The following is a 21028-nucleotide window of genomic DNA, read 5'->3' as shown; positions in this document are numbered from 1 at the left end:
AAAGGCCAACTAGACCACAGCTGACCTGAATCCACCCCGAATCTGAGAGTGTCAAGTCATTTTCATAACTGACCTGACCCTTATAGTCAGGCCATGTCAGGTTGCAAGGTCAGGGATGGAGCGGCAGGAACCAGAGCTAGCATAGCAGCATGTCCAGGATGCTGCAAAGAGACCCAGGTGTTTCTGCCATTCAGAAACCTGGCCCACACCCCTTCTCTCCCCTGCAGCTGCGCCAAGAAGCCCAGGGTTGCCCATACCTCAGTGGAGCCTCAGTCCCCCAAACTCCCAGGCAGGGCAGCCACATGGCAGGACAGACCCATTGCCATGCAGGCACAGGGCAACTCCCCTTCTCTCCTCCACTGCCACCTCCCACCTGGCCCTATTGCAGGGTGGGTGGGGGCATGGGCCCAGGGGTGGTGCAGGGAGGGTACCCATCTGCAGACCTCAATGAAAGCCTCCTGCTGGGCAGGAGGGGTGAGGTGCAGGGCAGGCAGTGCCTGGTGTGGGGTCCCAGCCGGCCATGTTGTTTCTCTCTGTTCACACCTGAACCGCACCCGTGTGTGTCTTAAGGCAGCTGATGTGAATACAGTGCCACCTCTCCTGGTGGCAGCACCTCCACCAGTCACAGACCCATGTAGACAAAGGACTGTTTACCACCACCCTGCCGAGCCATCCCTACGGCTGCCTGTGACCCTGCGCCTGCCCCCAGTCTGCGCTGGCCTAATTTTAAAGCCTGACCCGAACCCAATCTAAGCATGTCAACTCATTTTCATCTTCAAACTGACCTGAACCCAACACCTATAGTTAGGTCCCATTGGGTTTGGGTCAGGTTGCAAGACTCCGTATTTTATGCCCTCTTTCTGTAAAGGTCGAGATATTATAAATTTTTACCAAGACTGCTTACAAACCAAGATCCTTGTGACAACAAATAAAAAAGATTTTATCATCTCTAATTCAAACGTAGGGCCTGGTTCCACAAACCCTTACTCATGTAAGGGAATTCTTATGTGAGAGTAATGACTAGTCACGTGCGGAAAGGTTTGCAGGATTAGGACATTAACTTCTATCCTAGGTAGGCATAGAAAAAGTTTGACTTTCCTTTAAATCTGCCTGCTCAGTTTTTTTCGGGTGATACTAGAATTATCAGTGTGAGCTGTGATTTTTTTTTTTTTTTTTTAATAAACTAACTGTGTGGGCCAGATTTTGATCTCATTTACTGTAGATTTATACCAGAGCTGCCGAGGTCAGAATCTGTTCCTGTATTGGTACTTGCAATAATGAACAGGCTGATGTTCATTGAACATTGTGATAATTGCTGATTGGCTAAAAATTGCACACATGGTTAGTCAGTGCTGCCGCATCCTAATTGTATGTTACCCCCCCCCGCCTCCTCCACTTCTTCCTTCCTAGTTGTTTGTCTCATCTACATGTCATGTCTTGTCGTTTAGACTGGACGCTCTTTGCGGCAGGGACTGTCACTTTTTATGTGCTTGTACAGCACCTAGCACAATGGGGCCCCAACCTAGTTGGGGCCCCTGAGGGCTACTGTAATAATATTCACCAATACTAACAACAGTGGGTGACGAAGCTTGCATGTCCTTGTTTGGAGATATGAATATTTTGAACATAAAAACAAAAAGTTAGAACTTGGATAGTGCAGACACTTTATTTTTCATTTTGATTGCTTTTTAATTACATCCTTCAAGCAATATAAGCGGCTGGTGCAGAAGGAAAAAAAGCAAAAGTTGTCATTTCTCAATGAAAGAGTAGACCAAGCATTCCAAGGGCATACCTAGGTGAAGAGTGCGTATATGACTGCTCACATGTTGGCTTACAGTGGTTAGTAAAGAACTCTAAATGTTTTCCCTTATAGATGTGGTGTGTGTGATTGGTTCAATGAACATCTTTCTCTAATTCTTCCTCTCTGTGTGTCTTCTCTCATTTAACCTCCAGATGGCACTATTAAGCAGAAGAGAAAATAACTGTGAAATAATGAGTCCAATGTACAGTAAAATTGGAAATTGAATTATAGCTGCTGAAAAAGGACAGTAGCCTTGAGGTTCTGATCAACCTGTACCCTTATCAGTTTTGTTTGCTGTTGCCATGTGTTAGGTTACCAGCAAGTTAATAATAGTGCTTCAGCAGTTCAAGGCTTAGTAGAATTGCTGTGGACATGAAATAAAGCTAAAATGAATTTGTGTCCAATATCATTGACATTAGTGCTCATTACTTCTGTGGTGTAAAGCCTCAAACCATCTAAAATCAATTTTAAAGATTACCCATTATTTTATAAAGAAAAGAAAATACATTTCAAGCAGCAACAAAACTGCAAGTATAGCGTAATCTCATGAACAGTTAGTTACTTGCGCTTTAGCCTGGGTGGCAGGAAGCTACTAAAGGTACAATACAGGAAAATCTTTAGGGAGACTAAAGCTTATGCATGTTGAATTTAATGGGCTGGCTTTTTACTATATTACTCTGAATTAGAAATGCAAACATTAGTATTGCAAAAATATGAATCTCCTCACTGTTATCTGTTTTTAAACCTGGAACATAAATTCCAGTAAGATTTACTTTAAGGAAACAAACAAACAAAAGGAATGAGTTGATGCCTCCAGTGCTTACGCTATGAATCTGTATTTATTGTGTGGTATGGTTGGGGTTGTTTTTTTTTTCCTTTTTGTTTCATGATGTTTGTGTCATTTCTTGTTTGGGATTTCACGTTGACCAGGAGTGGCCAATGAATGATGGCTTTTCAAACTGTATTCATGAAGTTGTTGCTGTCGAGGAGGGAGGTGTGTGGATTTGTAGGTTCTGTGGCTTGATTCATTTTTGTACACTATTAGGTGGTTTCTTTTGGGTTACTGAGAAGATATTTTTAAATGTACTGTGCATTAATACTTTGTAGGCATGGATTTTAAGAGACTATATTTGCGATGTCTATTTTTAAGAAAATTATCAGAATAAAAGCTGAGTTTTATCAATGTTTAAAAATTTCCTTATCTTGGACAGTAGCCAAAAGTGATCTCTGTTGCAGCCCCACTCTCTCAGATATATATAATTTCACATGGAATGTGATAGATCATTATGGGCCACTGCAAATATTTTTCATTACTGCAAACTTATCAATTTCAAGTGTGTGTGCAAACACACACAGTACCCCAAAAATTAAAGTTTAATATTATAGGTCTATTTTCATTTTGCTTTCCTTTAACATAAAGACAGAAATCCTTAAGTATATTACAATAATTAAATATTATTAGTATATTGGTCACAATAGAGAACAATTTTCAGAGTTCATTTATATTTAAAATATTACAGTCCAAACACATGGTTAAAATTGGAAGAACCAGTCTGTTATACACTTCATGTTAATTAGGGTATTTATAATACAGTTGATTTTTATTTATTTATTTTTGCTTTCACCAGTTCTTATGTTATTGTCTTGTATCCGATTATATTCAGTAATGTTGCCAAATAAATGGAAAAGATATTGAGAACTAAAAACTAACTTAAATATTTGTAAATAGGCGAACATTAATTCTGAACGGTTCTGGCTTGCTTAAATATACTGCAGTAAATTTGCACGCAATGTTAGTTGTTAGTGTCATAGGCCTTATATTGCAAATGCTGAGTATTCCCATTGAGCTCAAAAAGACTACTCCCATGAGTAAAGTTATGCATGCACAGCAGCATTTTGTAGGAATAGGCCCTTATTGTCATCTGCTGATCATGTTAGAATAGATCTATTGTGTAATTCATTCCTTATACAAATATTGCAGGAGCGTTGCATTTTCAGAGTAGCAATGCTAATGCTCAGATTTCAGTCCTTGTAGAGAAACTCTTAATTTTCCAGTTTTTTTGAATGCATTGTACTTGGATTACACAGTTCACATGATTAAACAGGTTATGCTAAATGCATTTGAAGGCTTATTTTCACAAACATAAACTGCAGTTGAAGATAGACTTTTTCAAAAAAACAGCTAAAATGAAGAGTATTGTCAGAACTTACTGAAAACATTTTATAAGCAGATTAAATTAATGTACATCAATGGCATTTTTACTATCCCTTAAATATATATAAATTTGTAAAAGTGTAAATATGTACTTTTAGTTTTTGTTGGTGCACATGCATTCTATTTCACAAGTATGTCAAAGTCCTGACTTTTCATGCTTCTAAACTCCTCTACCTTCTTCCACTCCCCCAAGACAAATCAGGCAATTGAAATTTTAAAGTAGTTTAGTATTTTTAAATATAGACAATTCTTGAATGTGGACCAAATTTCCATAAGTGCATGTGCCTTTGCCCCCCCTTACAATCATTAATTGATCCACATGGTAATAACAGATGGTTAAATGGAAGAAACGCCCTTGAAGTTATTCTTAAAACAGATGTTCTTAACTATTAGCTTCATGTTTTTACTCACCTAAAATTCCAGATAATGTAATAAAAAGGTAACACATACCTAATCATTTTATTATGTGCAGTGCATTCTGAAGCTAATTTGGGATTCATTTAAAAGCAGGACACCTTTGAGAAATTGTTCTAGTCATTGTGTGTTTTTCTTTTTTTAAAGGATCCTACAAAATGCATTATTGCTTTCGGACAGTAGACTTCACCTCTTCTTACAGACTCAGCTAAGTCCAGAAGATATTGAGGCTTGTGTATCTGGACAGACAAAATATTCCGTTGCTGATGCGATTCATAAGTTTGCCTCTTTGAAACGACGTTTTCCTATTGAAGAGGAAGAGAGAAAAAGAGGAAAAAATGATGCAGATTCTGATTCAGAGAGGTTATTTTCTTCCTTACATTCCGATATACATACATATATACATACACAGACTTCACTTTTTTGTTGATGTAATACTAAGATAATGAAAAAATTAATTGACTGAGATTTTATTGAGCTGTGACAGCTCATCATAGAAGTCTTCACACACACCTCCACACTGAATTAATGAATGCAGTAGAAATTCAATTATCTGCATTCTGATTATGTGAATTTCATTTAGTCAGACTTGAATTATTCGCGTTTAAATTATCTTGCTAAAAAAAATATCCAACTGCACTCCAAATGGCTAATTAAAAGTCCAAATTTCCTGTCTCTCTTTGTGACTGGAGATAATTAAAGTTCTCCTCTGTTACTCAGGCTTCGAGTGTGTTGTGAAAACCAATTTCCTTTCTTTATTTTTTATTTTTTTTCTCCCCTTCTCTGTAGTTCATCCTCCGGGCTTGGACACACCAGTGATGACAGCACTTCACGTAGATGTAAAGCAAGCACAGTCCCCGAAGAATCCTGAAAAATCATTTGTATATTGCCATCTTAAGACCAGCAAAATAATGTGTTCTCTCTCAATTTTCAAACAGCTTTGAAACTGTTTCTTTGTTTGTTGCTTTTATTAAATTGCACTGATTTATATTTACATGTCGCGTACTATATTTAGGTTTATGCAGCCATTAAAACCTTGACAAATATTGGGCTAATGGTTCTTTATTGCCAAGTATGGCTGATAAAATATTTCCCTGGGTGACGCTGTATTTCAGATCTTAAAAAAATAAAGGTATTTTACATTAGTTTAAAAGTTGTGTATCAAATTAAAATATACTCAAAGCAACTTTGTGTACTTTATACCAGAGAAGTTTCATTCTAAACAGTTGTGTAACATTGGTAATGAAGTTATATAGACCACAGTATTAACTTTTTAAAACAGCATGGTGACTTAAGGAAACCAGAATCTGTACTGTATTTGTTGCTGATGATTGGAGATATAGACTTTCTCCAATATTGATAGAAAACTTGCTCTTATCATGCACAAGAGCCAGAGGCCAACATTTTCAAACATAGATGCCTAACGTTAGGCACATAAATAAATGAGACATGATTTCCAGGGGTGCTGAAAACCTTCAGCTCTCATGGAAGGTAGCAGGAGTTATGATTGCTCCCTCCCTGTGAAAATCAGGTGTAAAATCTGGCCCCACTGAAGTCAATGGGGCATTTTGCACTGACTTCAACGGAGCCAGCATTTCACTCTCGGTATCAAACTGAGGGACCTATGTCTGAAAATGTTAGCTAAGTTGTTCTAGATTAACATTTTAAATGAAGTGAAACTGTCTTTCCAAAACAGGGCGGCCCGGCGGGGGGGGGGGGGGGGAGGGTGGCAAGTGGGGCAATTTGCCCTGGGCCCCACAGGGGCCCCCATGAGAGCTTTCAGCGGTACTTTGGCGGCGGGTCCTTCAGTGCCGCCGAACACACCCGGAGTGAAGGACCCGCTGCCGCAGACCTGCCGCTGCTTCTTCCGCTCTGGGTCTTTGGCGGCAATGGTCCTTCCACTCCATGTCTTTGGCGAAGTGCCCCAAAGACCCCAGGCCCCCTGAATCCTCTGGGTGGCCCTGTTCCAAAAGGCTGATAGTCACATAGCTATAACACATTGTTCAAATATAGAACGCTAAGCTGTTGGGTACAAACTGAAATAACTGGAGTTTTTTATTTCACTTTTACTGTAGTCAACACATTGAAATATTGACTTTTTCACAAATGGCAGGCCTGGACACAACTTTTTAACCACAAACATTTGTTATAATCTTCTTTGCTCTTTATAGCAGCAACTATGAGTTGGCTTGTCCCAGAGCCTGTCAATACAAGGAAGAAACCATTGAAAAGATGCAAGAATAGAATGGTCTCCTGTGTGTCACCCACTGAATTTGTTAGTCTCTAAGGTGCCACAAGTACTCCTGTTCTTTTTGCGGATACAGACTAACATGGCTGCTACTCTGAAACCCATTAAAAGAACTGCTAAAAAAAATTAAAAATGTTTCAATGTTTGTTTATATTTGATGTTTAACTGTTATTAAAAACAACGCAGTGGGTCTGATCCTGTTCCCATTGAAATAATGGCAAAACTCCCCTGGATTTCAGTGCTGCAAGTTCAGGTCCAGTATGGATTTTGTCTCTGACAAAGATGCAGTAGTTAGTATCTTTTAACCTGTGAATTACAGAAACAATATATAATTAATTGGCCAGCTAATAGAAGTTAGTGTGGATGTGTTTTTAAATCATCCAGCTGGGAATCTGTATAGTTTTAGAAAGGTGTGTCTTAAGATCTTGAGGATAACATCTCATCTCTTAGGTAGTTACTCTGACCCAGTTTTCTCTTCATGGTAGCACTTTCATAAGATAAATATCTGTTTCTTTTGCTCAGTTTTGTTGAATTGCACAAATATATCTAGTTGCCATCTCTGCTTGTGTGTAGAAGAGTCAACAAAATATTTTCATATCACATCACTAGCATTAATTAAAGCAACAAGTTATTATGGCAAGATAGCTGCTATTGCAAAGTGCGGACTTCTTTTGGAATATGTTGCCTCATTGATAGACTTATTATTTAGCAAAGATGCCCAAAACATCAGTGAAAAAAATCTTGAAATGAACAAAAACTGAGAACTGGAATAATTTTTTAGAGAAGGAAATTAATTATCACTTTGTTTACCATACTATTGGGGGTTGGGTTTTTTTTTTTTAATGTTGAGCTAGATCATTGAATGCACTTTACGCTTTGTGGCCTGCTAACACACATCCTGACTGTCTGTTTAAAAGTAAAGCAAATGTAAGAGTTGGAGAACCTTTGTGACTACTTTCTATAATTCAGGGATCTTGTCTTTTGTGTATTAAGGAGATTTTGCAAAGCAGCCTGTTTCAGTGATAAATATTTGGGATTCATAATAATTGTATTGTTAATAACTTTATCACACTCTTCACAAGTTATATCTGTGCTCTAAAATCTGTTGCATTACCTTCTTCCTATCCTGCATGGAAATTAATTTAAAATGTTACTCTTTTGAGTTCTCTGTATACCTAGTATTAGTGGAAACGTTCATGTTAAATGATAATGAAGAATATTCTGTTCTAGGGTTTGTTATGTAGCAAGAAAAAACAATTGTAAACATTGTAAATGTTTTAGGATATTTTTATTTTGTGAAATTTAAATATAAAACTTCTTAAAATTTTTGATTAGTGTGTATTGTGATTTTAGCACTACGTCAAATATTGTGTTTCTACAAGAAACATCTTTTTGAGGTTTTGATTCTTGGTTTTTGTTGTTTTTGACTATAAGTGACATTTCTGTCTAGTTTTTCAGTCAGGGTTTTTAATGTGCCACTCCTGCATCCAAAACCTTACATCACTTTAATTGTTCCTCTTTTGCTGCTTTGCTACACTTACACTTTTATAAGAAAGTTTAGTAGAAACAGAACTTTCTTAAGTAATTAAATGACAAAAATAAATTGCTCTGTTTTAACTTGTAAATGAGATTTATTTTATTTTTAAAATCCATTTCCTAATTTATTTTTGTCATGACTTTTAGTAACTCTCCACAGTTTTCTGTTTCTCACATATTTTTGTGTTTGCTATGTTGTTAAACAAACATAAATAGCCCCAGTCATTTATATTTTTGAATTGTAATGCATATTTAACTTAAGGATATTCTAAATCAGCATTCCAACAAACTTGTAATGCAACTGAAACATTTCTATAAACAAGGTAACAAAAATCCTCTTTTAAAAGAAAATAATTCATTCAATAACAGACAGCTCAGTTTTTATAAACATTAAGAGTAAGAAACTTGACAGTTATTTTCTCAACACACATTTCTAAATTCTGTGCCCCCTTTTTCCAAATTCTGTGCATTTTTGTTTCTAGAAATATTTTTGTGATTTGTTGTTGAAGATAGGTTTTCAGAACTATATTAAAAAGTATCCAATTATATTTGTGACATTATCTGTTTGTAATACAAGAAGCGTGTAAAGTTAGCAACCCTTTTAAGGGCTGGGTAAAATAAAACCACACGTTTCTAAGTAGGTATAACAACAGTAGTAGGATCAATAATGATGATCAATGTTTATCCCAAAAAGGTGGGGGTTTGTTGTTAAACTACTTTTACAATGCTGCACTCTTTGTTTTAAACACAAAAATGTAATTCAGTACTTCCACTGTCAAGACTGATTCTGCTCATGAAAGGCCTTCAATACTTAAAGAAAGATAGGCTTTCCCTCTTAAAATTAAAAATATTCCATTGCAGGTTAAACTGCTTTTTTGCCTATTTGAATAAACCACATTTAGAAGATAACTGAATTATCTTTTATAACAGGAACCAAAAATACTCCTTTTGGTTTGGAACATTTAGAGTTCTTGAATTGTGAGAGACCCATAACATATATGTATATATTTCTAAGTATTCCTAATCCTATCAATTTTCCATGAGCAATTATACAATATTATATTATGTTTTGCAGTTTTGCTATTTTATTGTAGGATTGCTGGTGGAAAGTTAAATAATAATACCTGGTTGATTTGATACCTCTACAATCTAAGTTTGCAATTACAATATATACTACTTAAAATCATCATCTACAGTTTGGCAAATACAAAACTGTTCCAGTTCCATGAGGAAATCACTGCAAGTACTAAGGCAAAGCTGAGCACATCTACTGGAAATCATATTTAAAAACCTGCAAATCAGAAACTTTCCCAACCCAAATATACTTTCCAAAACCTTGCTCTCTCTTTGTAGCTGTATCTTAGTAAGCAGTTCCCCTTGCCTACAGAATGGCAAACCTTTCACTAACTGATGCTGTAACTAAAACTTTTCCTAATTGTTAGGAACACAGTTCCCCCAGTTTTTTGACATTTGCCATCAATTGATCTAGCAGCACAAACTCTTCCAGCGCCTGCTCCTTTCCTCTCCTTGTCTGTGCTCTCCCGCAAGGCCGCCGTGAAGCTTTCAAGCTACCTTTTCCTGCCATGAATTCCTAACTTTATAAATTCCCCTCACTAGCCATCTGGCTCCATGCTAAGAGGCAAACAGTTCCTCCAACAAGTGCCGAGTCATCAGCATTCCTCCCCCCCCCACCCCCCCAATCGCCTCCTGCCTTTCCTCCTGGAGGCAGCACTGGCAGCCCTTTCAGTTGAGTTTTGCTAGTTTCTTACCTCAGGGCCTTCATCCTCTCTTCCCCCCCACCCCACTTGCTGTAGCTTTTCCTGCAGCTGCAAGCCCAGACTGACTGTGTGTGCAGGGGGCTCGCGCGGCAGCTCGCTCCCTCCCCGCCCGTGAGTGTGTGTTCCAGGCGCCTCCATGCGCCCGGCCTCTGCCGGGGGCTGTTTGTCAGGTAAAGAAGCTCGCCGGCCTTGATCCGGTAACTCGTAGCAACCGCAACCCATAGCAACAGCGGGGGAAGGAGGGGGGGGGGCGGGATGGAAAAGGGAGGGGAGGGAGACGCAGCAAGTTGCCGCTTTTCCGCCCCCGGAGCCAGAACCCCGGAGTCTCGTGCATGAGATCTGGGTCTCCACACCCACCCGCCCCCACTTGAAAAATACAAAAGCACCAGGAGATGCTGCCGCCTGGGGGGGGGGGGAAGAGCCAGCAGCATCCCCCTTAACACCCAAGGAAGCAGAGTTTGGAGGAGCGTGGTAGGGGAGGTGCCTGGGGAGCTCTGCAGGGATCGGACATTTTCAGGGCGCTGCTGATTTATTTTTAAATGTATCTCCCCCCCCCATGAATGTAAAACAAAAGGCTGGGAGGGGGGCGCGTGCGTGCGAGCCAGGCTGGGAGAATGGGAGGCTGCCGCTAGTGCCAGTCCCTGGGCCGGTGGGATTCTTTGTTAGGCAGAAGCCCAGGGGGCTGGGCTCCTCGGGGCAGGCTGGAGGAGGCTCCGAGCCAGAGGAAACCGTGTTGTTGTTGTTTTTGGGTGTGTGTGTGTGTAGAGGAGTGCGGGATCCGAAAGGAGTGTTTTGGGGTAGCCCGCTCCTCTCTGCAGTTACATTTCAAATCCCAATCAACGCAATTACCAGAGCGTGGCCAACACTTTCCTGTTTGCTGCCCTCAATACCCCCACCTTCCATCAAATCTTTATGGCTTTATCTAGTTGCAGCGACACTTGTGCCCCCACGAATTCTTTTCCCCCGGGACTGGAAGGAACTGGTGCTTTGTGAGGTGGGTTTTTTGTTTTTAAGTAAAAGACTAGCAAAATAACCTCTGTGCATTGCTCACATGACAACAAGCCAATGCAATTTGGTCAGTCCTTCCTTTACATTAGATCAGAAAACCTAGTGCCTGCAATGGGAGTGCAGTCTGAGACTCTGCTGGGAAGAGAGCGTCGCCTCTGTGCATGATGATGGGGAGACTCTATCCTGCCTGGGCATGAGGAAGGCCCTGCTTCCCAGCACCAAGTTTGCCTGACCCGATTGGGCCTAGAGACCTCTTGGTACCGCTGTGTGTAATGCACCTACCGGCCGGAGGGAGGCGCTACCTGGCGGAGAGCCCTCACGGGGAGATTGAAGGAGCTGGGAGCAGAGCCCAAAGCTGAGCCGCCGCCACCTGCCCTTCCCTGGGACATTCGACTCCAGCAATCTGTTCCCCAGCCCCTCTTAACAATGCATTAAATCTCTGTGGTGGGTGACAGGGCCCTTCTGGTTTGTATGGGACCCTCCCAAGAGGTGGAGATTACAGAGTATGCACCAGACACAGAGAGCTTAATGAGTTCATTGCATTTAAAACACACAGGCACACACACACACAACCCAGCCAGTTCCCAAACCTGGGCATCTCTTTAGCCAAGGAAAAGGATCCATTGCTACAAAATACATATAGATTCACCTTCCCCATGTGCAGTGGCAATGTGCTGGGGTGTTAGATTGTGTGTGAGCAGAGACAATGGCTTTCTGAGGGGCCCACTCCTTAATCCTCCCCCCCATACACACACAGCAGCTCTAAGCCCTTTAATTAATTAATTTTTTTTAACAAAAGCAATTAAAGAAAAGTGAAAATCTAACGCGTGACATTTAACGCTTCGCTGTGGCAGGCAGGCTGCCTTTAAATGGGGGCCTTTCTGCGGAACAACAAGAGCCAAAAGGCCCTGTGTCATGGAGTAATGTAAGACACAATCTTGCCTGCAAATGCACAATGAATCGGGAAGGATTTATGTAATTAATTGACCAGTCTTAACCTGTTATCGTGATGTAAGGAATTTGGAACTCATTAATTTGGGCTCTGACAGATTTCATATTAGAGCTGGCAAATATGGATTGAACCTCTTATTCTTGCAGCAGCTGGAATTTCCATGACAGTGAGGATTAGTGAAGAAGACCTATTGCTGGAGTCAAACTGCCTCTTTTGTAATCAGCAGTCCTGCTCTGCGTTAAAGGGATAATGGGTGATAGGGGAGACAAAAAAAGTGTGTGTGTGTGTGTGTGTGTGTGTGTGCGTGTGCGGGGAGGGAGAGAAGATATTACCCTGGTGGTGTAGGGAAGAGTGGCCCTTTTGCTCACTCTGCTAATATTTATATAGGTCCCAAGCATTTGCAGCTGAGTGAAAACCTTAATACCCATCACAACGAGAGTGCAGCTGCCCGGAGCTAAAAGGAGAGGACAAGGCCACAGGCTGAAGATGTTCTGGGGGAAGTTTAAGGTTTAAAATGTGAGGAGGCAGGCGTTTCTGCAAAACATTCTCTGCCTGTAGCGCAGAGCCTGAGAGTCAAAGGCTGCAGAAGCCAGGGGATTCTAGGTTTAGTCCAAAAGGGAGTTGGTGCAATGCTTTAATTGTAAGTGAGCACACCAGGGCAACTCATAATGCAGGCTGGCCTTCCCTGGAGCACACTTACTGTCTCCTAGGCAGTGGGCTACACACAGTCTTGTGCAAAAATAATGAATCTGTTGAGGTTCCTGTACTTTAATATGAGCCTTAGTCCCTCTGTGCAGAATTTATGAGTCATCTCTTAAGCAGTGTGAAAAGGTAGTTTAATGGTTAAGGGATTGGATCAAGAGATCTAGGTTAAATTTCTGGCGTGTCCACAGACTACTGGTGTGACGTTAGCAAAGCATTTAATTCGTCTGTGCCTCAGTTTCCTATTTGTAAAATGGAGGATAATAATACTGCCTTTCCCACCCTTTGTCTGTTTTCCCTATTAGGGACTGTCTCTGACTATGTGTTTGCACAGTGTCTAGCATAAAGAGGCCCCAATCTCCATTGTGGTCTCTGGGCACTAATGTAATAATAAGGTATCCAGACTCCGGCTTATATCTGGAAGAAAACAGTCTTAGACCTTTTATCTTTCCTTGGCAAGTCATAAATTATTGCGCAGAAAACCAATAAAGTTCTTAGAAGGAACACTAAATGCACTGAACCAGACCCCATCTACTTAAAAATCACATTTCTGTCTATAAAGTTTTTACCTACTATTGTTACTAATACAATTTACTGAAAGACGTTAAAGAAAAAAACATTTCTCCCTTTTTTCTGATTTCTCTACTTTGTGCATTTGACAGCAAGTTTTGTATCTAGTCACTTTCAGTGTTTCCCCAGCGTAGTCAGTGCACTAGGTCTCTCTTTTATTTGTGTGGGTCTTCTGCACAATAGCAAAAGAGAGAGAACAGCATTAAAAATAGGCAAATATGGCTGTGAAACCACAACATTTGACAGGGGGCAAATGTGGTGCCAAAAATACAGTTAGATTTGTGCTCTTTAAGCAGACCTATCATTTATTATGCATTTGGATAGTGCTTAGCACAATGGTGGCCTTTAGCCTGCCCATATAAATGTTAGATAATAATAGTGATAATAGGTTTAACTCATTTTATTTAAAAAAGACCAGATTGCAAGTTGATCATACCCCTTTAAAGTGTATCTTTTTATTGCTTCCTGATAAATTAATCTTAACATATGCCATGGAGATTTTTATTTATCCACAGGTAAGAGAACATTTATCTTTTACAGATTTACATGAATCTGTCCTAACAGTTGCTTCACCGATTCTGTACTTGCTTTTCTTAGTGATCAAGAACAGCAAACGGCTCAGTTTACACTGTAAGTATACATTTTACCAAATTTTTACTCTCATTAAGTGTTGATCAAGCGTAACTAATTTCCTTGTTAAATTAAATGTGTTGGCATATGGTGAAGCTTAACGTTATTTAAAAACAACAAAACAAAGCATGTTTAAGGTTTTGTTTATTTGTAGGTCCTGTATTTTTAAGTATTTTCATCCTCTTTGATTCTTTCAGGTGACCAAATTCAAAGTATGAATCATTTACATTCTTTTCTTAATATTACCTTGTATTTTGGATGCTTGCAAAATGAAAGTTAGTGGTTATTATTAGTAATAGTGAAGGTTTTTGCAAGATATATGTTGATTAAAAAAATAAACATCATGTCATAGAAACTTTGAGATCAGATTTTTATTTTGTTTTGAGATGATTAACATACAAAGCAAGGCAAAAACTGTGTATATTATAATTCAGTATAGTCAAACCTTCCAGACTAATTCGTTTTTGCTTCAGATATTTTGTACCTGAAGAATACAAACATATATGGCTCATTAAAAGTTTAGTTTATTTATAGAGGGTAAATACAAATTTCTACCTAGACCCAATGAAGGATGAAATGGTGGCCCCATTGAAGTCAATGGCCAAACTTCCATTGATTTCTGTGGGGCCAGGATTTCATTCAAATGGTGGATTTTTACCATTATTTTAGTACCATCTTGTTTGCTGCTTTTGCTCAAATTGAAAAAGTGCCCTTTCCTACATGCAGCTTAGGTTAAAATTATGTCCTCTTTGAACCAACAGGTGGCCTTTTTGAATGTAGTTAATTTTTGCCTGTAAAACCGATGAAAGTCTGATTTGAGTTTAGGAATATTTTCAAATACTATCAGGATGTATTTTTATTTATGCAAAACATGGTAGACAAACTTTTGATTATTTTGTTTTCTAATCTGTATTGTAATGCAATTGATTTCATGCAGTAAACGTTTTTGGATGTCTACTTTTTCTCTTGGTCCTGGTTCTTGAATGTTGAATAATAAATAGTAATGATGATGAGTAAGGCTGTAAACACCATTCTCATTTCTGTTTCTCATATTTCTCCTCTCAAGTTACATCTGTCTATGCTCTTCACTGCAGTGTATAGCTACCCATTGTTACCCTCAGATCATCCCAGTGCCAGAGGGCAAGGACCTCACTGGTATCAGGTAATGAGTTTCAGCTGGCCTGACCAATTCAGTGTACCCCAACTCATTATGGTTATAAACTGTATCTAAAAGGTATAATGTAATATGTCATTGGAAATCTAATAACTCACTGATCATTAATATTCTTGTGTGGTGTATGTTGTGGTGTGTATTAAGAGTTATGGACATATGCTGAAATTATGACTAAAGAGTGTTTAAACCAGGCATGTCATGGGGAGTTGGTAAACAGGTCTATTCTAGACAAAGGAAAGTGTTTGCTTCTCTGACCAGTCTGGTCTTCAGGCAGACACAGTGAAGATCCATTTACATAAAAGGTAAACAAAGCTAACAAGAGGGGAAGGAGACAGCTTGGCAAGACGTCTACACACCAGCAGTAGAGAGAAATTTTATCTGAGCTATCAAGAGAGGGGTCTGAACCTCAAGTGACAAGCAACTGACTCAACTGATTATGTACATATTACTGTATAATAAAAGTTTAACGAGTGAAGTGTTTTCTGAAAGCTTAAAACCCACTGGTGATTAATATAATTGTTAATTCTGTGTATTAATACTACATAAAGAATTATGAATACTTCTTTCTGTTATGCTTTACACTCTGTGACCAAACAAACATGTCTCTCCCAGACAGAAGGGACCATCACAGCAATCTATATGTCACCAATGAAATTAAGTAAGGTGTGACAACAACAATGGAAGCTTCATTTACATTAAATCGGCAAAGGAATGGGAAGCCCACAGGAAGGGAAGACCAGCATGAGGTCAACCTGCCTCTTGAAACAAGGTCACTAAACTGTGAGAGATTTAAGCAGAGACAGAAAGCCATTTTGTCATCCATCACTGGACAGACACAAGGGGCCAGAGCTCTTGCAAGCTGAGAAAGATGGGTCCTTCAACTAAGGAGGGATTGCAGTCTCTGAGAACTGAATATAGGTGAGAAACCTGCATTGGCAAAGATTTTTCACCTTGGAAGACAAGGGAACCCAGCACCTTGTGCTTCTGTGGAAGGTCCTGATTGAAGGAAAGTCAGCCATGGCTGGGAAGAAGAATGACTGTCAGGAGGAACCATCTTGAACAAAGCCTGTACTGTGCTAGATTTTAAGTTTTAGACTACGCGTTTTCACTTTTATTTGCTTGTAACTATCTCTATTTTTATTTCTTTCACTTGGCATCACTTAACCATGTTCTATTGTTAACAAATCTGTTTTATTTTTACTATAAACCAACTCAGTGTTGTTTGAAGGGAAAAGTGTATTTACCTCAGTCAAGTTAATAAGCTGTAATGTGCTTTTGTCACTTGCAGAGCACACGGTTTGGGGAAAACTTGGGACTGGGAGTGTGTTGAGGTCACCCTGTAAGAGGTAACTAAGGCTGGTGGTGGCCAGGGTGGGGCTGTTGTGCTATAGACAGGATGCTGGAGCTGGAGTTGCTGATCCAGGGATGTACAGCACACAGACACTTGGGTGTGACCTGCATGTTTTTCTGCTGGCTGCTAGTGTCTAGGCTGTGAGCTACAGTAGCGGGACATTTCATGGACCCAGGGTTACAGGGCAGGTTGTGACACAACCTCTCACTGGTTTGGATTGCACCCCATACACTACACACTATGCCAGTAGTGTGCAGTGTGGATGGAGCCCTAATGTGGAATCAGAGTGTTTCCCCCGCCCGGGGGATAGTATGGAATGGCTATTGCAGTTTTAATGCATACGCTAGCTGTTTCACACTAACTAACCTGTGAATTCCCCATGTAGACAAGCCCTCAGTGTTTTTTGTAGACACAGGACTATATTTTGCTTTTTGTGGTATTTAGCAATATTTGGGGCCCATTTCTTGTCCCTGGGGAATTTAGTATAAGTCTAGATGGGTTGTAAAGTAGCACAGCATGTAGTACTTTCCCCAGCACTCTCAGAGTGAAATCCTAACTCCATGGAAGACAGTGGGAATTTTGCTACATTGATTTCACCAAGCGTCAAGATACAGCTTCATCCATACTGTGTACCTTATGTGTAGCAGCTGGTTGGATAGTTTCATAGTATAGGGCTGGAAAATGCATTAGACACTCTGTTCATGTTAAGCTTCCCAATAATTGCTACTTCTTGGTGATATAAAAGATCGCACTTCAGTGTCCTTTGTTATTGCTGCTTTGTAAAGGCTAAGGAAATGGGGAAAGAAGCAGAATATGACTTCATCTATCCAGATCAGGAAAATCATTCTTGGCCCATAAAATACAGAACTGTTGTTAAAAAAACCTTGACCACTGTATACTATCAGTTGATCTTGGTGATTGAGTTTTGACGGCAGATCTAAAACACCTTTTTGTTTGAGTATCTTCACATCACTGACGTGTGATGCTGAAGGAGGGATACAGGGCAATTAATAAAAATACTTTATGTTTCCTCTAATGCTTTCCACCCAAAGATCTCAAAGCACTTTGCAAACAATTAATCAAGTCTCAAAACACCTCAGGAGGTAGGTACTATTGTTTTACAGATGGGAAAACTGAGCCATAGAGCAGTTAAGTGACTTGCCCATGGTTGCACAGAAAGTCTGTTGCGATCTTGGAAAGGAATAGCAATTGTCCGTTGCCTATTTCTGTGTTATAAAGGACTTCCCAGTGGGAGATGCTAGGTAACAAGCTCTTTTGAGAATCTGGCCACAATTGTGAACGCAGAGTACTTTTAAAAATATGATTTCTGGGGCCTCAATTTTTGAATGCCCAACTCAAGACATCTCAAAAACACCTAATTTTCAGAGGGCAATGAGCATCCATCCACTCAAAATCAGGTCCCTTTTGGTGCATTTCAGGTTGGGCACTCAAACACCAGGGCATCCAAAATCACTAGTCACATTTGATAACATTGGCCAAAGTATTTTTCAGGCTACAGCATCCATAGTAGAGTTCTGTGTTTATTTTGAGGAAGCGAGAAGCAGCGTACGCACCTTGCTGATTACAGAGTCAGAGAAGGGGAGAGAAGACGGAGGTAATTAGTGTATGCTTCTACATATTGGTTAAATGGGCAGCATCGACAGAATTTCCATTTAGGGAAACTAGTAGCAATGTTGTAGTCTTGTTAATATCAATAGGTGTTATCATTGGAATTGGTGCCTGAGAAAGCAGGATTGGTGTTGATTAGAAATTGTAGGAAAGATATTGATTTTGGGCCAATCCTGCAGTCATTAGTAGCCCCTATTAACGTTATTGGGACTACTAGCATAAGTAAGGACTACTCATTGAGTAAGTGTCTTAAATATATCTTATAATAAATCTGGGCCACACTGGGCTGTTAATTTCAAGCAGAACTCCCCATAAGTGGGAGTTCTGTTGTTCAAATTATGCTATGATATGGCCCTCCATTATTATTTCCTCATGTTATAATAAAATTAGTTCTTGAAAATTGATCTTATTTTACAACTTATCATTTTAGAGATATAAAACTTGGTAGCACATGACAGTCAGTTTAACCAAATATATTGAAAATGTATTGAGATCTATATTTTCTTTTCTGAAAAGGTCTTTTCCCCTTAATGCAATTTGTACAGGTTTCTGCCCAGGAAGAATTATGCAAACAGCTTGTATTTAAAAACAAAACAAAATCTTGTTTCTTATTTCACAGGTATGTGTTGCATGTTACCAGAAATCACATGCACTTACAGAGTAAGATTTTTGTCTTCCATTGCTAACAGAGTGGCCATCAAGCAATTACAGAGAAACATATTTTCTTGTTCATACTTAAGACACATTTCTGCAACTTTGACTGACAGAAAGAGTCCTTATGCCTATGACTAAGACACCCTTGAATAGGATTTTACAGGATTGGCCCTGATTTTGTATTCTTCACATAAAACAATACAGCTTCTTTTCATTAGCATTAAACTATGCCGGGGCTGGCATAAAGACAGCCTGAGACTCAAGGAACCACAATTGACTCCTTTACTCCCGCCCACCCTCTGATGTGCCCATTGGTGTCAGGGGCTGCATCTGAGGACTTCAGATGCTTTGCCATATGTCTGTCTGTCTCCCTATCTAATCACAGTGGCCTCTGAATGCATTACAATAAATTTAATAAAGGCCGGAATCTGTAAATAATTGGACTCTTGTTCTCTCCCTCTATTCCATGAGCCTGTAGTAAGAGGCTCTTTCTCTTCTTTCCCTTGAGTAACATCCATTCGCTTAGTATGATTTTCATATTAGTCTTCCCCTCTTTTTTTCCCATCTCCCTGGGTGGGGTTGGTTCTGGTGGGAAAGATATGGGTCTTACATTTCCTTATGAAGATTCACTTGCTTAAGTGCTTTGGTGGATCAGGGTCAGAGAGTTCAACATTTGCAGGACTGAAACCATAAAGATCAAGGCCAAAACTTGGAGTTCAATCCAAAATTCTTTGGGAAGTCGGTGCAGTATGCAGAAAGCATTGAGGGGCTGTGTTTGCATTCACCTGTGTTACTTAACAGGGTAGTTGTCATATTGTGCACCAGCTGAAGTTTCTTCAAAGACATTGGATTAATTCCCAGCTACAGTGCATTGCAGTAACAGGCAGGAGGTCACAAATGTGTGGATCATTGTGGCTTGGTCTATGTCTGTTTAGATAAGGTTTAGCCTTTTGGCTAGCAGGAGGAAGATGTTTCTGGTTTAGAATGACCCAGAGACTGTTCATTCTCTGAATGACTGGAGGAGCAACACCCTCAGTTGTTATCATTTTGGCCAGTTCTCTGAACTCTTTCCCTGTTTCACTAAACTCATGTCTGTGTTGCTTTGGTTTAGCTTTCACTGGCCGTTCTTCAACCGCATGCTAATTTTGGGATCCCTGATGGGAGCAATGTCTGCATGTTTCTGGCATGTGAGTCCATGATGTTTCACAGTCTCTCCCAGGCTGAAGTCTCAGAGCTCTCCTGACATGTAGGAAGCTACCAATAGTATATGAATGTAGAAACTTGAAGTACAGAGAGTTCAAGGGTTTGACTTACCTAAGGTCACATGGCAAGAGACAAATCCTCCCTTTACTTACAAGATTTAGAAAACCCTAGGGGTCAGTATGACTGTTCAAGTGAGAAAGGCAAGCAGGACGTCCTGAGAAGTGCAAAAATTATCTTCTGTTAGAGGTGAAGTTACTCATTTCCTTCCAGGAGGCCCTCAGCATCTTTCAGGATTAGATGTATTCATTGTAAGTTCTTCTGGGCACGGACTTTGCCCTTGCCCTTGTCTGTGAAACACACATTTGATGCTATGTATGGTAAATAATAAATAATGACTTTAGACACCTGCTGCACATGGGATTATGAACTGATTCTCCCTCCTAATTAATTTCCCGTTCCAAGATGCCAACTGTGCGGTTTTCCTGGAATATGTCAGTAGCTGGTATGACGGCCTCTGCTACTTTCTTTTACACTATACAGCATTAACGGTTGGGGTACTGTCATCTGCCATATACAACATGTTTTACAGCACAGAAGAAGAATTTTAATAAGACCTCCAAGGGGCTTGCTGCCATTTTTTAGTGGAAAGGTTTCCTACAAAGAAAGTGCACTGAAGTTCCCAAGAGACAGCAGGAGAAAACACTCCCACTGAGAAGAGCCTGTGTCATCCCATTTTATTGTCTATATGTCACTACAACACTAACATGATTCTGACAAGCTGTTCTTTTCTGCCTTAGCTAGTGCTGCTTAATGTCATTTTCTTGGTTGAACATCTTCATTTCAGACTTGTTGCAAGGCATTAACTAGTTTCTAGGTTTCCGCATGTTGGCTGTATGTTGCTTTGAATAACATTCTCCTTTCTCCTTCATATAAGGTAAACCGCACGTTTCTTTGATCCACATTCTGTGTAGCACATCACAGAAGGAAAAGCTCTGTGATGTCTCCATCCAGATTAAGCATTTTAGGATCACATAAATGTGTTTGACGGGCAAACTAGACAACACTATTTCAATGAGTTACAAATAACTGGTAAAAGAACATTGTCCATGCAGTGATGCCAAATACTATACATTTAGGCCATCAGTGTACTACAGTAATATTAT

The 21028-nt window shown here is 39.8% G+C and overlaps 1 protein-coding gene and 2 long non-coding RNA genes across 8 annotated transcripts in view; 2 read left to right on the top strand and 1 right to left on the bottom strand.

Moving 5' to 3' along the window:
- The window catches only part of SNX10 (sorting nexin 10), a 61029-nt gene extending 54898 nt beyond the window's left edge, over positions 1-6131 (top strand). For all 5 annotated transcript variants that reach the window (XM_074945751.1, XM_074945749.1, XM_074945750.1 and 2 more), the window contains 2 exons: positions 4578-4793; positions 5220-6131. In XM_074945751.1, coding sequence (XP_074801852.1) covers positions 4578-4793; positions 5220-5301 — 298 coding nt within the window. In that variant the 3' untranslated portion in view covers positions 5302-6131. The remainder of the gene's footprint in view (positions 1-4577; positions 4794-5219) is intronic.
- On the bottom strand, positions 1661-10137 carry LOC141983060 (uncharacterized). The gene is made up of 3 exons (XR_012638282.1): positions 9984-10137; positions 4467-4735; positions 1661-1959 (listed from the first exon to the last, which is right to left on the bottom strand). It is a non-coding gene; the product is annotated as an uncharacterized LOC141983060 (long non-coding RNA).
- Positions 10031-18435, top strand: LOC141983061 (uncharacterized). 2 transcript variants are annotated; one of them, XR_012638283.1, is made up of 4 exons: positions 10031-10162; positions 13765-13854; positions 14921-15016; positions 15641-18435. It is a non-coding gene; the product is annotated as an uncharacterized LOC141983061 (long non-coding RNA). The 2 variants fall into 2 exon arrangements; XR_012638284.1 differs by lacking the exon at positions 10031-10162 and adding an exon at positions 10921-10986 and having other exon boundaries at positions 13822-13854.
- The last annotated feature ends 2593 nt before the right edge of the window (positions 18436-21028 follow it).

This window comes from Natator depressus, chromosome 2 (genome assembly GCF_965152275.1).
Source record: "Natator depressus isolate rNatDep1 chromosome 2, rNatDep2.hap1, whole genome shotgun sequence".
Lineage (NCBI taxonomy): Eukaryota > Metazoa > Chordata > Testudines > Cheloniidae > Natator > Natator depressus.
This window is presented reverse-complemented; position numbering and strand designations above follow the sequence as displayed.